General features: G+C 38.9%; 1 protein-coding gene across 14 annotated transcripts in view; it reads right to left on the reverse strand.

Moving 5' to 3' along the window:
- LOC107225363 (disintegrin and metalloproteinase domain-containing protein 10) overlaps positions 1-15124 on the reverse strand; it is a 347658-nt gene that overhangs the window by 42416 nt on the left and 290118 nt on the right. For all 14 annotated transcript variants that reach the window (XM_046736150.1, XM_046736151.1, XM_046736141.1 and 11 more), the window contains one exon: positions 1185-1476. In XM_046736150.1, the coding sequence (XP_046592106.1) occupies positions 1185-1476 (292 nt within the window). The remainder of the gene's footprint in view (positions 1-1184; positions 1477-15124) is intronic.

Raw genomic sequence — 15124 nt, forward strand, 5'->3', positions numbered from 1 at the left:
ACTCATCGTCGTTCATCACATGAGATAGAATTGTACCGCTTCTTTTTCCTTACTCTCCTAATTGCGACGTTTACAATTGAAAAAATCCCCCTCGTAAAACGAGTGATTTATACGGTATATTCGAGTATTGTTATGCACACAGGTAACGAGAGTTCACCTACTCTTGACTTTCAGTGAAAAGAATTTCAATAGGTAGAAGGAAATGAGGAAATTTGACGCCAGACGTTATTTTACATACGTTTGTTTATACAAGGAGTTTTTTTTCGCCAAAAATCAATACAATCATTTCATTTTATTACTAGTTGGTATATTTTAAATACATTGAGAATATACCAAATTGTTATATTCGCATCCCGCGGAGATCTCGTTAAAAATACAAAAATAAAAAATATCATAAGTTTCAGAAAAGGTTGGATATCTATGCTTGATTTTAAATCGTTTCAAAATTCGTGAAAATCTAGTAGATTCGTTTCATTTCATTCTACGTTGGCTCATTTTATTGAGAAGACTATTTACTAAAAATTCACCGAATCACTTTTTTTTATCATATTGGTAACGTTAAATATCTAATTTTACAACATTCTACCGACATTTTTTATGATTTACAAAACGCAATATTAAATCAACTACTGTAAAACAAAAAGAAAATCTGTTACAGTTTCTTTTTTTTAATTATCGAAGAGAGCTTCGTAGCTTACGAACACAAGCTTATGGGAAAATTAATTAAGAGATAAAAAGTATCGATTTTTGGACAATTCATTTGAAAACAATCTTCTAAATGTAAAGCTCTTACAATTTAAAACGAAATAAATTTACTATAATTCAATTTATTTTGAAGCAATTTAAAAGGATGATATTTTATATTTTCTCATTTTCGAAGATACGAGTACTCAACGAACAATTATCTTGCATTATTATGAAGTTATTAGACAATATCGATCTTTAGCTAAGCAACCTCGTCAATCGTGAATCGACGAATACCCATATCGATTGTCGTTCGTTTGAAAAGCACAAGAAAAAAAAAAAAAATGGTCATGTTCATCATAGTCGAATAAACTTCAGTACTTGAATAATGTTTATGGAAAATGCGCGAATGGAGTGAAATCCGCACGCCTCACCTTACATTTGATATTCTAGCGTATCTACGAATTGAAAGTTTATATCTACTCGTGGCTGTTACTCACGTATGGTTGAAGTTGAGGCTACCATTTCGATGGAGAAGCTCGCTGTCGCACGAGTGCTCTTGGCGCGGCGTCGCGACGTCGTTGGAGCGATACGCGATCGTGTGGTATATGGGACTGACGTCGTCCTCGTCGTTGACGTCGACGTCGTCGAGCGACGGTGACTCGCTTCGTCTCTTCCTGAAGTACCTGCTTGCTGGCTCTATGTAAATTTCTTCACCGTTGGCACTCCGCACTGTGCCGTCGAAGAGACCGTCTGACGTAACAACCCCGTGAACCAATGCGGTCTTGTCATCTGGAAAGAATCGCCGGAAATATTTCCCTCAACGTTAGTATAATTTCTCGTCCGAAGGATGGTTTTCAATATGTGAATTGTAATGTTTTCGTTTCAAAATATTCAAGGACGAGACTCTTGAAACGCATCGCGAAGCATGAAAGTCTCTGTCCTTGAAAAAAAAAAACAGAAAAAAATATCTCTCTATCTGAAAATAATTCGCAGCAAATATTTTCCTTAACGTTAATATAATGTTTCGTCCCGAAGATGGTAAGCGGTGTACAAGAAGAGTTCTGGCCACAGATTCCTGCGCCGACACAGTTACCGACACTTAGCCTAGACACAAACCCGTTTCTAGAACGTTCGACGGCGGGAGACATCCTCACTTTGATTGACTTTATCGATCCTTCTGAATTTTCTTCAATGAGAGTTAAAACTATAGTAAAGCAGCAAAAATTGCGATTAAGGTAGGGCAACAAAATTATCGGCTGATCCATAATGTTAGACAATTAAATGATCAAATGATCGACAAAGTCCATCAGAATGGGGATATACCCTACCCTCAAATGTTCTAGAAGGGGGTTTGTGTCTTGGCTAAGTGTCGGTAACTGTAGCGGTGCAGGAATTTGCATCCAGAACTCTTTGTGTATACCTACTGATGGTTTTCAGTTATCGAATTTCAATATTTGTATTTCAAAATAATTAAGCATCAAAATTTCTATCCTTCAAAGAAGCTAACATCTACAGTACCTAATGTTCACGAACGGTTGGTAAAAACTCACTATTTCTAAACGTTACAGTTTCAAGTATGAGATTAGTCATTCTTTTCTTCCTTGTAAGTTTTTCAGACTATTGGTTCTTCAGTTATTGGTTATTTAGACTAATCGATCCTTTCCGTTATCCCATTTTTAAATTGATCAATTAATCCACCGTAACGATCGATCGATTACTCGACTTTTCAAATTAAATTAATTCTTTATCCTATCAGTCGACTGATCGAATTCCACGATTAATCAAAGTTGGCAGGTCCTTGCACATAGGCGGGTAGAATTACGAACCAGCTGGTAATGCAGCGTTGAATAATTTCGCAAGTTGTATCATCTGCTTCTAGTCAGTCGGAGAATCGATAACTGTGTGATTAACTTGCAGCTCAATGCAGAGATCTGTGCAGGATACGGGCGGGTACTTCGTTACTCGTAACATTCGCAGACAGCTTCGTGTGCATCGCGGGGGAGAGGAAAAGAGAGCAGAGAAGAGGAGAGAGGGAAGGAGAGCGTGACGTACTGAGATTATTGAATTAAATCATAGCATATCGCTTTTTGGGGGGAGCAGAAATTTCATTTGCTGGCTAATTGCTCGCTGATGGAGTAGATTCGATACCAAACTTGGGCTCTCTCCCCACCAAATTCGTATGAATTTATCTTCTCTTTACCCCGTCGTTTAATTCTCATTAAAAAAAATTTCGCACAGAAATTTCAAAGGGGTTTTTTAGTTACTTCTGTAACTTGTTGGTTTGTCGTTAAGTGTTTTCATCAATAAGTAAGCGGGACGTGAAAGCGTTGAATTAACAATACAAATATAATTTACACTTGTCAAACACTATATTTTTGCGATCGAATATTTTATTTTGATAAAACTTCAATCATTATTTGACTGTTTCAAGGCTGCATCGAACGTATGGTCGAATAAAAAAGTATCAGTGGGAGAAAAATTCTAATACGAGTTAAGAAATTTGTGAGATACAAGTTTGTAAGGTTATTGCAACGATCATACGTTTCAGGGAAATATTTCGGAATCTCCTGATACTTTGTGAACTATATTTCGTGAACTATAATCCTCAAAAATTATCCCATCGTTGCAAAGCAATAATTTTTCCGTATCTTCAGTCTTCAATCTCGTACTTAAATTTGAGGAAATTTTTAATCGGTTGTTTTCTAGAGTTTCTACATTACGCGTTAAACAACACACGGATCGAACCGGAGGTTAAGTAAACAGTTGTAATGGCGGAAAACGAAAGTTCCAATGAAATCCCGCAATGATGAGCATCGGCTGCGCCGCGAATTTGCATAAGCACTATTTTGCGGGTTGTTCGGTTTCGAGCCTGGCATTGGTTGCCTGCTTGCGTCAACAAACAGCGAATTCGATTAAACGCGTGAATACATATTTAAGTGCGTGCTCGTCGTTCTACGTAACGATATTCCGGACCAAATTCCACAGTTAAAACAACATCGCACGATAAGAGAAACGGCGAACGAGTTCATCAAACTTCTCAGACACGTCGACAATCAGACAGCTCTTCCTGATAATTTTCCATCGCCGGAGGAAATTTCAATAAGCACACATTCCGAGCCCGATCGGAAAACTTCTCTACAAGTGTTCCTGATTTTCCAAGCAACGTCGTCACGCCATCAGTCCAGTATTATCCGTCAAGTAGATAATCTTATTCAGGATAATCATCTTATTTTTTTTTTTAAAGCTTCGACGTCTACCCGATACAACCAAAAAATTTGTTCGCTCAGTAAAAATATATTCAAAGAAATTCTTATTTAATTAAGTATAATATTTCGTTTAAACCGGTATTTTGTTTCAGCAATACCACCGATTAACTGTGTATGGATTTGAAAAAAGTATCCGTTCTCGATGAACATTCTACTTTATTGAATCTAAAGAATTTGTTTTTGTTTGAATCAAATAAATTCCTAAGACGAATAATTTCCTTTTAAACAATACAAGCAATTTTATTTTGCATTATGCGAAATGAAATCAAACTTTGCCATCTTTGAACACATTTTCGTTTCTTCAGATCAAACGAAGCGATTTGAAACAATAATAATTTGTCGCAGGAAACAAATTTTTTTCTTCAAACGAGCCGCCGAATTCATCATCGACAATGAAACTTTGGGCGTGACTGAATCGACCGTTCTAATCTAAGGACCGCGTTTCTAGCTCCTTTCCTGAATCCTCGGAGGGAATCCTCGCTACGATTTCAATTTATTACACGAGAGAATGCAGCTTGCAGTTCCCTCGGGACTTCGAGGAGGAGGAGAAGGACGTGCGACGCTGCAGGAAACGGTCGAGCGAATTTCTACGGCTGGCCAAGTCTGCTCTGCATTTCTTGCCGAGGAGGACCGTCCGCAGCCTCAGATCTGTTACAACCAGCCAGCCTCACTCCAGGATCCCAGAGAGCTCAGCGCCGGCTGAAGTGGGGTTGGAGGACAAGGGCTCTGATTGCCACTCCACTGCCCGTCGAGTCGGCTTCCCCATGTGTCATTCTTCATCTGGTCGATAGGCGGTGAGCGAAGCTACGCCATTGGGCACTTCTCTTGAAACCGTTGCGAAAAACCCGCGGAGTCAAAAACCGCGCAGTGGATGCACAACGGCTGGTTTCCGAAAGTTAATGAATTTGGCGTCGTGAAATTTGGGACGGATGGGCACAAATTATCTCTCGAATGGGGGAACCAAATTCAGGAAGCGAGAAAACAAAAAAAAAAAAAACTCACGTCATTTGCGCCAACGATTGTGAACACGAGTGAAAAAAACATTCCTGCTGTGTAATTGGAACGAATCTGGCCAAATTGTAACAAGACAATCCGAAGTACTAACAACTATTTGAGAAAATGTTTCATGATCAGAACATTCAAAGTAATCGAACAATATGTTCTTTCCTCTATTCCATTGTTTCTGGGCTTATTTTGTAAATTACATAGTTTCCTTTTTTTTTTTTATCTTTTTCACAAGTAATCATCTTCAGAGTGATTGAATGGTATGTTGTTTTACAAGTACGGAAAGTGGTTGAAAAAAAAAAAAACAGTAAATCAAAGGCAGTCAGGAGCAAAAAAAAAAAAGAAACGTTTTGAAAGTTGTTGAACAAACAAACCGTTATGCAAGAAATATATTTATATTTTTAAATCCAAAACGTAATTAACGCTCAAAAGATTTGCGCGGCATTGATTTACGATTAAATGAACAACTGTTCACTAGAATCAGACAAGAAATATCAATTGTTTGGTAATTGTATAACGAGATAACATGATTGGTCTAACAATTTTATAAAGCAATAAACTGTTCACCGTTGCAATTCAATATTAATAAAAAATGTCATAAGATTAGCTTGAGTTGCATTTTGTAAACCTTTGATGATTCATTACGTTGTTGTTTCAGCCCACCTTTCACCTGACTATACATCATCAAATGACTTCTGGCCAAGTATAAACGTTACGGCGATTTTCGCACCAAGTTTTAAAGATCTACGGCACTACATTCGTGTAATATTTCGTGTATAAAATCCGAAACGGATTGGGTCAGCACGGAGCTACGTGCTCGATGTACACTGCAGCAGCCAACAGGGTTTAGCCATTTTTCATGCGCTTGCAGACGTTTCCCAGTACCTTTAGCGAAGAGGTGAACCAACCGAAACAACAATAAACATTGAACCGGGTCAAGTAGTCTGTCTAGAGTACCGCGGTCTGCTTTTTCCCAAAGTGTATATTATGCGTTTGAGTATATGTGTGTGTGTGTGTGTGTGTGTGTGTGTGTGTGTGTGTGTGTGTGTGTGTGTGCATCGTTCTCGGTAACTAAACGGTGAACTTTACTGGCTGGATTTAATAGACAGACTCAGCCCCCCCGGCCATGTAACATAGCGTATCGTTCAATCGATAAAGGGTCGAACCCTACCTCATATCAACTTAGAAGAAAAGTATGCCAGTGGATCTATCCGATTTGATTTCTTTTGTAATATGTCATAGAAGACTATTAACCAAGCGACACTTATTTTTTTTTTATCTGCCATTTAACACTTTAAGGGGATGAAACCACCCTCAAAATTAAGACACGTCAAGGGACGATTTAGCATTTTCACTCACAAGAACATAACATTTTTCAATCAATTCAACTGGACAAGTTTTCTCATAACGAGAAATGGAAAATTTAAATTGTTCAATTAGAAGAAAAAAAAAATTACCAAATCGCCATTTGACATGCCTTACTTTGGAGGGTGGTTTCACTCTCCTAAAGTGTTCAATGGCAGATAAAAAACAATATGTGTCACCGAGTCTTTAGTCTACTGTAACATATCACAAAGGAAATCAAATCGGAGAGATCGACTTCGGATACCATCCTTGTTAGTCACCTTTCCCTATCTCGTGATTTCCACAACAGCTCTGATATCCAGCATGCTTTATTCCTCTGGAAGCGATGATACGAAGGGTTTGGACCATTCGCTGAACGAGTGAATCAACGTCCGTTGTTCCGGCAATCGGAATAACCTTCGCTGGAGGTCAACATAGAACAACAGAGTTTTCGGTACATGGACGTGGGTGCGAAAGAAGAATTTATACACCTCTCACGCACGGACGCGTATTTATGTCGGTAGAGTGGTTTCGAGGCTGCTAAACTACTCTCACCTCGGTGAACGAATGCCATGGACAGATGTATGGGATACAAATACGCGGGTAGCACTCTACCGTGCCAGAGAACATGGAGGTGCGGCCAACTTCCCTTAAGGGCCGGAAGTGCCGGGTTGCGCCTATTTATCAACGCACCGTTGACTACTTCTTATACGCAACCGAAGGGGGCCCTTACATCCTTCTTGCTCCGTCTCGCCCATCCATCTTCTGTATACCTTATACCTACCTCGCAAATAAATATATTCACTGTACAACCCGGCACGGATGCCACTGAAACGCGTGTGAGTTACGCCTGCCTTGGAAAGGAAGATCGAAATGCACTCAGCGGTTCGTGTGTACGCGATAATTTATCATCTCCTAAGTGTTGGAACGGTTCGTGTACACTCTACAGAGGACATGAATCTCACCTTGGTTATAATTCAGGTACTCAAAACGAACTCTGGTATTGTCCGAAATTTCAGGATCTACATTGCAGGAGAAACGTGATCAGGTGCTTTCAGCAGTCGATGTTCGACCAGATCAAAAACATCGGAATCGGATCGTTTCAAGTGTTCCAATAGTAAAACCTTTTCTCAAATTGCTGATAGCTTGACTTGTGGTACTAAATTTCGCTCAGATTAGTTTCTATCGAAAGGTAGGAAGGTTATTTCATTCGCGTCCATCGTCATTGGCGCCAACAGCATGGTTCCAGAATTTCCTCTTTTTCCAACTGATTACCCCCCAACGAAAAGTCGTCGAAGTGATTTGCCAGTTATTGCACAACTTGAGACAGTCCTCCGTCCTTACGTAGCTTGAATTGTAAGCAATATGAAGCATCGTTCGACGATCCAGCATACCCGAAGCAGATCAGACGTTGAACCGCGAGTTATTACTCCGGCAATATCTATCAAGATGTTGGGCATGACTTAATGGTGGAGTTGGGATCACGTAGCAGGTGCCTGCCCACTAGCTCAATTCCGACGGAGCGATGGTATGCCTGGGTCAGTTGGTAATACTTCGAACCCCGCGTCTCGTCTTGTCTCGTTCACGGAGGTCAGGAACGCTGAGAATTCTTCCCCAAAGATTAATCATCGGCATCGGTGTTTCGCGCCAGCCCATCTCCCCCCATTCCCTTCGCCTCAAACTCATTCGCCAATGTCACTTAAATTCCGATGAAAGAGCCCGTCATACTTTGGAAATTGAAGGAGAGAACGACTCGCCTTCGCAACCCTTTTCCAAAGTAATTACTGCACTCAGTGACTCGTGGTAAAGAGGTCTTTGCAGAGTTGTCATCGTTTCGCCACTTCCTTTGCGCCTTTTCATCCTTTCATTTCCAACGGCGAGCATTTCCTTTTCGTTTATTCAACTCCTGTTTTTCTAATTGCAAAAATTCAACTTGAACCTTCCGCAGCTAAAATGTTGGTTGCTTTAAATGTTCACCGTTACAGCTGTAATTATTTTGTCAAGTTTCTATCCGACGGTAATTAAACTGTCGGTACCGACCGGTCAACACTATAAACACATTTACGGTCAAATTTTCCAAAATTACTCAAGTCCATTAATCGCTGAGCTATTGATAGTTAAAAATTTAACTTTTCGGTTACATCGTGCCGAAATACCAAATCAATTTTATTTGTCGATATAAAATTATCATACAATTTTCGTTAACGATTAGTATGAACCAACGACCCTAAAGCTTGGCATTTCGTCAGTCCAGTGAAACAGATTTTTTCCTTTAACTTTATTACAAAAATTTCTTTTAATTAATCCGTTTCTGTTGACAATCTCGCCTTGAATTCCTCTGGAGACCGTAAGTCAGCTGCGTGCAGCAATGCGATAAAAAAGCAAGAGGCCGAGGGTTGAGTAAGCATTTTCAATGGTTTTTAGAATGGGGGAATAAATTCATTGAGTAATTGCGGTAATTAATTAGCCAAGTGTTTCCGCAAAGCCGTATATATGTGTATGTACATAGTGAGTAAATTTCAGGCCAAATTACAGGTGAAAGTTTATACAACGAGTCTTGCGCATAAACAACATCAGCGATAAAATATTCCCATTCCCGTACAATGCATTGGTTTGAAATAATACGTAATACGCGGGGGAATTATGTCGGATTCAGTATTGAATTTTTCAAATCGGTGAATATACTGCTGATTGTTTCGTATAAATAAAAATAGAAAAAAAAAAACAAAAAATAAAAATAAAAATAAAAAAATACTCACTCACGCAGTCACACACACACTTGGGTAATTAACTGCAGTGTAGGATCGAGGAATTATGAGGCCAATTAATCTGTCGAAATTGGGATTAAAAATCGTGTAAAAAAAAAAAAAAAACCCCGAGGGAAAATGAAAAAAGAAATATATCGATTTCATCGATTTCACACGAATGCAGAGGCAAGCTCACGTCACGCACACACGGTCCCCAAGTCACGGGGGGATAAATCTAGCCCGATTTGTTGGCTATTCTGGTGTTCGTCAGCATTTCGTGTGGTCGAAAATTAATGCTGATGGCATCCGATGTTGTATGACGCCGGTTTAGCGGTAAAAGCGTGCAATCAGAGCAGTGATTGATGCGGCCCGCCTCCGGGGCCGAGACTCGACTCTCCGCCACCCTCGAAACGATATTAAACCGTTCCTCTGCACACACGTAACCTGCAGCCTACACTGAGAGAAATTTTTAGTTCCGGCTACCGCTCAGACCTTAACGATTTTCATTTTTTTACCACAATCGAAAAATATAGTTCTAGGTAAAAAATGAAAATTAGTTTTATAGCTGTTACTATTCTTTCTCATTACGATCGCTGTTGCTATTTACCAAAAAAGGCTCGACAATAGCGCAAAATGGTAACGCGTACCCCATTTTACGTAATCCCAACAATGTTCAAACAGTTTTTTTAACGATACCAGTTTCACTGAATTTTTCTAGTTACTGTAACAAATGAAATTTTTCTCAGTGTAGCCACCCTCTCTCTCGTTGTTCGTTCGGTCTCCGTTTGAAAAAAAAAACTATACGTGAAAACGAAAAAAAAAAAACACGCCAGACGGAGTAGAAAAAAAAAATTTTAATTTTACCCCGCGATTAAAAAAAAAAAAAAATAACGTTCTTACGATATATCGAAGAATTTTTCACATAACTTGGAACTCAAGTTTCTGTCTGCTACTTCTTTTTTCAAATTTTAAAACTTTGGTATTAGTTTAACTGGCTGTTATTTTGTAAACTGATCGTTTCTGCCAGGTCTGTATTTTACCCAATTTCCTCCAAGTTTCATCCGATTCTGTGAATTAATTTTCTCGGAATTTAGGACACAAGTTAATGATTGTTCGAATGTTCAAACACTCGTCATTTCTTAGCCGAAAGTTATGCGTAAGTTTAGAAAGTCCCACTAATCATCACAGACAGATATTTGATTACGCCTCTGAAAAGTTCGTCCGAATCATTCAAATCGGTTTTTCCGAAATAACGACCAAACACGTTCTCACACACTTATGCACGGTAGAAAACGATTCTATGGCCAACGGAACGAGTTTCCAAGTTGAAGTAAAATATTATCGCTTTTTTTTAATCTTCGAAACTTTTCCAGACAACAAATCTAACAACCTATTTCATTTTGCGATGGTATCAGGAAACCATGAAATTCAAACGTGATATTCAGTAACAGCTAAAAATAATCGTTGCATCGATTGATCGAGTTTGAAAAAAATAATCGAACACGTCTCAGTTAAATCCATAATTTCGTATTCTTTTGAATCGGTGCCTTTGAAACAAAAATTTTGTAAGTTCCGTCGCGTAGTCCTAACGGAAGAAAACTTTTTGTATAATTCATAGTTTCATTAAAAATATTTTTCAATTCCAGGTAAAAATGTTCATTTATCTCTCACCAATTATATTACTGCGTCTTTTAGAGAAGTAAAAAAAAAAAAAACCAAAAAACCGATTGCGATGAAAAATAATCGTTGAGATTATGCTGGATAAATCGGGGAAAACAATCGTGTATTTATTCGAAAATCGATTATTTTTCGTGATTCTCGAATGGAAGGTAAATCTGCTCGTCGATCTTTTCCGGGTTGTGACAATCGACCGGGTCGCAAAATTGCTTCGACGTTTGAAATTCGTTATTCGATTAAGCCGCTCTTCCTTCTCGTAACTCGGGCGATATTTTCTCACGACGAATCGCGCCCTCGTCACCTGTTAGCGAAGGGAACGTAGGATCGGTAGAATCGTCGACGACAGCCTACGGGAGAAGCTGATTTGTAGAGAGAATATTGTACTCGCTCGGGAGTTACGGAGAGAGCGGGTGTAGGACGAGGACGAGGACGAGGAGGTGGACAAGGAAGAGAAGGGAGAAGGAGAGAAGCTCGTCTTGTTCGACGGAGGAGGGTTCAGGTATTGAAAGAAACATGAGGCGTTGACAACGTCATTATTTCACCCCGGAGATTTCCTTTGGGACATTGTTAACGCCGTCTACACACCGTCGCTCATTAATTCTCACGCAAACTATAACGCATGAGAGAGAATGGACCGAGGTGTTATTTTCACCTCTTCGGCACTTTCGTCGAAAACCGGGCTGTCACGGTTGTGTCTGTTGCATAATTTCATCAACGGGGGAAAACGAAAAATAACCTAACGCGTAAAAGTTTATCAGGTATTTTGTCCCGAACCGACCTACGTCTGACCTTCGTTATCAGCGATTTGAAACATTTTCAAGTATGGTGTAGAATGTGCAAAACATAAAAAAAAAAAAAAAAAACAAAAACATTTTTCACCGGGTTTGAGATATTTTAGACCACGGGTGCGATTTTTACTGCTTAGGAAAACACGGAAACGCAATTTTGTAATGACAATAGCCGCAATCGATCGGCTTTCAATTTTTCTCACCAATTCCTTATCAGAAACGAAAATTTTAAGACCAAGACAAGAGTGGCCAAGCTTTTGGTTTAAAAGATACAAGCGAAACATGGATTGAAAAAGTGAGAAATATCTAATTACATATGTATAAATTTTAAAAATACACAATAACATTTTACACGTTTTTTTTCTTACGAGTGCCTTAATCTGTAGTATTTTATTATACTTGCATAATTGCATACGGTTATTACTCGGTCATGTCAAGGTTTGAACTTTTTTATCTGAATTTAGTTACAGACAAATGTAACTAGAATTGCCAATAATAAATTTAATCGAAATATCTTGTATGATATCAGTAATCAGAATCGTTTCAGAGGGTACTAATTAAAAAATTCATAATTAATGGAGAAAAACTCAATCCGTGTCGAATATGCACAGTCCGATTTCTTTTTGTTGCTTTTTTTTAAATTTTTTTATTTAACTAATATGTAAGTAGAAACGGCATAGTTCTGGAATCTTCAATTTTTCGTTCGAATTAGAAAATCTCCTGTCATCGTTTGCGATAGAGATCGAGATTACTTGTTTTGTTTTCTTTTTTCGTCGAAACGTTTGTGTAAGAATACACATTCCACGTCTCGGCAATTTTATCATAGAACGAGTCATCGTTGAGAAAAGAATGTGATAAGAAATAACTTTTAAATATTTTCTAGCATCGCAATATTCATTCATCAGATTCATCTGAATTTAATAAACATATCCGTGCAGTGGTGTGAGAGAAAAAAAAAAGTTAGTAACAATCGAGAAAAAAAATACGGTACGGGTACTCAAGTCTCACAATCAGTTCTGCTCCGTTCGTGAAATCGACTTGTCGGCTTGAGAGTTCACTACAGATTGACAATTGAGAGTCACAGACTCGGGTTTGAGGATTTGGATAATCTTGTTTACGCAACACCAAATCGATAAGCCGGCAGTTCAAGTTTGAATTTCACGAAACGCAAACAAAGGCATAAAGTGGTTACGAATATTGAATGAAATTGCAATTTGTACGACAGTTTTTTGTTAAATGAAATATTCGCGAATCCAGAACTGTGGAAGTCGAATAAATATTCCCAACAACAAGCCGCAATGCAATGAAATTGCTGGAAAAACTCACTTTTCAATTCTTCTCAGACCAATATCTGAAATACCCTCTATTCGATTCTACTCGGGCCGATATCTGAAAAACTTTCATTTCAATACTGCTCAGAGACCAATATCTAGAGAAGTATTGCATGTTACGGTAAATTCAAAATTTAAATCAGATGGAGGCAGGTTCATTTTGTGTAAATAGTGTTATTGAAGTTGAAACTTCATGCTAGCAACATGTTTTCGTTAAATAAATAAAATCTCAATTTTCGCAGTCGCCGTAAGCCAAGGTTACAGAAAAAAAAGAGCACGATTCTTTATAACTTTAAAACTGGTAACTTTTGCCGGTGGAAAATTATCGTTTAATCAGTTTTATTTGAACTTTCATTCACGATTTACTGCATTCTTGACGTTGACGTCAAACTAAACTCCAATCTCGTGCAAATTTTCTTTCCATCTCTGTTTTTGCATGCACTATTCTCTTTTCATCCGTTCCTTTACCAAACTATAAACTCGATAAATTTTTGTATTTGCTTATATTCATTTCTCTTCTAAAGTAATTCATTGTATTCAAATTTTAAAAATAAATTTTTCTCGATAGAAGTAAATGGCAATTTTAAATAAGTAATTATCTTTCAAGGACAATTGGAATAAACATTTTCTTTTCCCAAGTATACGGTTGTTTCTTCGTTTTACTTCACTGTCATTGGCGCAAATAACGTTTCTCGAGATTTTTCAAACGCTTCTGTCCTTCTCCTGTAACCTTAGATTCTTACGGTCCAGCCGATTTCTCCTTATAAAATTCGCCTGAAGGTATATAAAAAAAAAAGCTTTCCCCTCGCTTACATTTTAGCAGGTTGACAATACCCGAGGACATGTATCGAGGGTTTTTCCATCCCTCCTGCAGGCGAACGACGCGTTTGGCGACGCAGAAACGCGAGCACAATGAAAGACGCAAAAAACTACCCCACTAACGCGTTGAATCCATTCGAGAAGCCACTCTCACTCTCTCTCTCTCTCTCTCTCTCTCTCTCTCTCTCTCTCTCTCTCTCTCTCTCTCTGTCTCTCTCTCTTTGGAATACACAGCCGAGTAGATAACGTTGCAGGTATACGTACCATGTACGTATATTGGATACACACACGTGATATACGCTGTTTATAAAGGAGGATTGTAAGATGATATACCCAAGGCATTGTGGGCCAGTGATGCCTTTCAAACATGAAAATACATTTTACGCAAATCCACGGAGGCGATGGATCCGTGAGCTTGCGTTCGAACTTTTGACGCGTGCGGGCGTGTCGTGCTTTATTTTCATCCCCTTACACCCGAAAACCGAAAGGCAGAGATTGGTGAAATCGAATTTCAGCTCAAGGGAAGCCGAAGACGTACACTGAGTGAAATTTTTAGTTCCGGTTACCGCTCAGTCCTTAACTTTTTTCAATTTTTACCTCAATCGAAAAATATAGTTCTAGGTAGAAAATGAAAATTAGTTTTCTAGCTGTTACCGAAAAGTCTAGTATCCGTTACTATTCTTTCTCATCACGATCACTGTTGCTATATTTTCTTGCAACTGTTGCGAAAATTTAATGCTTGTGCAACGATAAATTGACGTTAAAGCCTTGTTTAACTAAAAGAGTAGAGTAAACCTCACGAACTGATTTTGCGTTGCAATAAGCAAAAAAGGATCGACGATAGCGCAAAATGTTTACGCGTACCTCGTTTTTCGTAATTCCAACAATATTCAAACAGTTTTTTTAACGATACCTGTTTTACTCAATTTTTCTAGTTACTGTAACCAATGAAATTTTTCTCAGTGTACGTGCATCATCTTTTCGAATCCGAAGCTTGTGGAAAAATCGCAGGTGTATCTTTGGACGGTGGGAAAGCGAGACGTGATTTTCTTCAGAGTTTTTCCCGTAATAAACCTCGGGCAGAAAATCGCGTGTGCGAATACAGCGGTAGATCGGTGTTTCTGTGCCTCGTGCGAGTGTATAAGACGCCTAGCCTGGAGGGAAGACGACTTATGGCTGACACACACCCGGGCGACAGAAGGGAGGAAAGGAAAGACGCCTCCAGGAAGCAAGGCGCTGTTCCTAATCGTTTTGCTTCAGAACTCGCTCGAGCGTGGACACACGTGCTATCGTATTTCCAGGAAATATGTAACTGCCGAAAGATCTACGGTTTATACACGTGTAAGAAGAGAGAGACGGAGAGAGGAGGAAAAGAGAGAGAGAGAGAGAGAGAGCGAGTGAGAGAGGTTGAAACGCGAACGCGTCTCAAAGTGGAGCGACATGAATTACAAACCACAAGT

The sequence above is a fragment of the Neodiprion lecontei genome, chromosome 4 (assembly GCF_021901455.1).
Source record: "Neodiprion lecontei isolate iyNeoLeco1 chromosome 4, iyNeoLeco1.1, whole genome shotgun sequence".
In the NCBI taxonomy this organism is placed as follows: domain Eukaryota; kingdom Metazoa; phylum Arthropoda; class Insecta; order Hymenoptera; family Diprionidae; genus Neodiprion; species Neodiprion lecontei.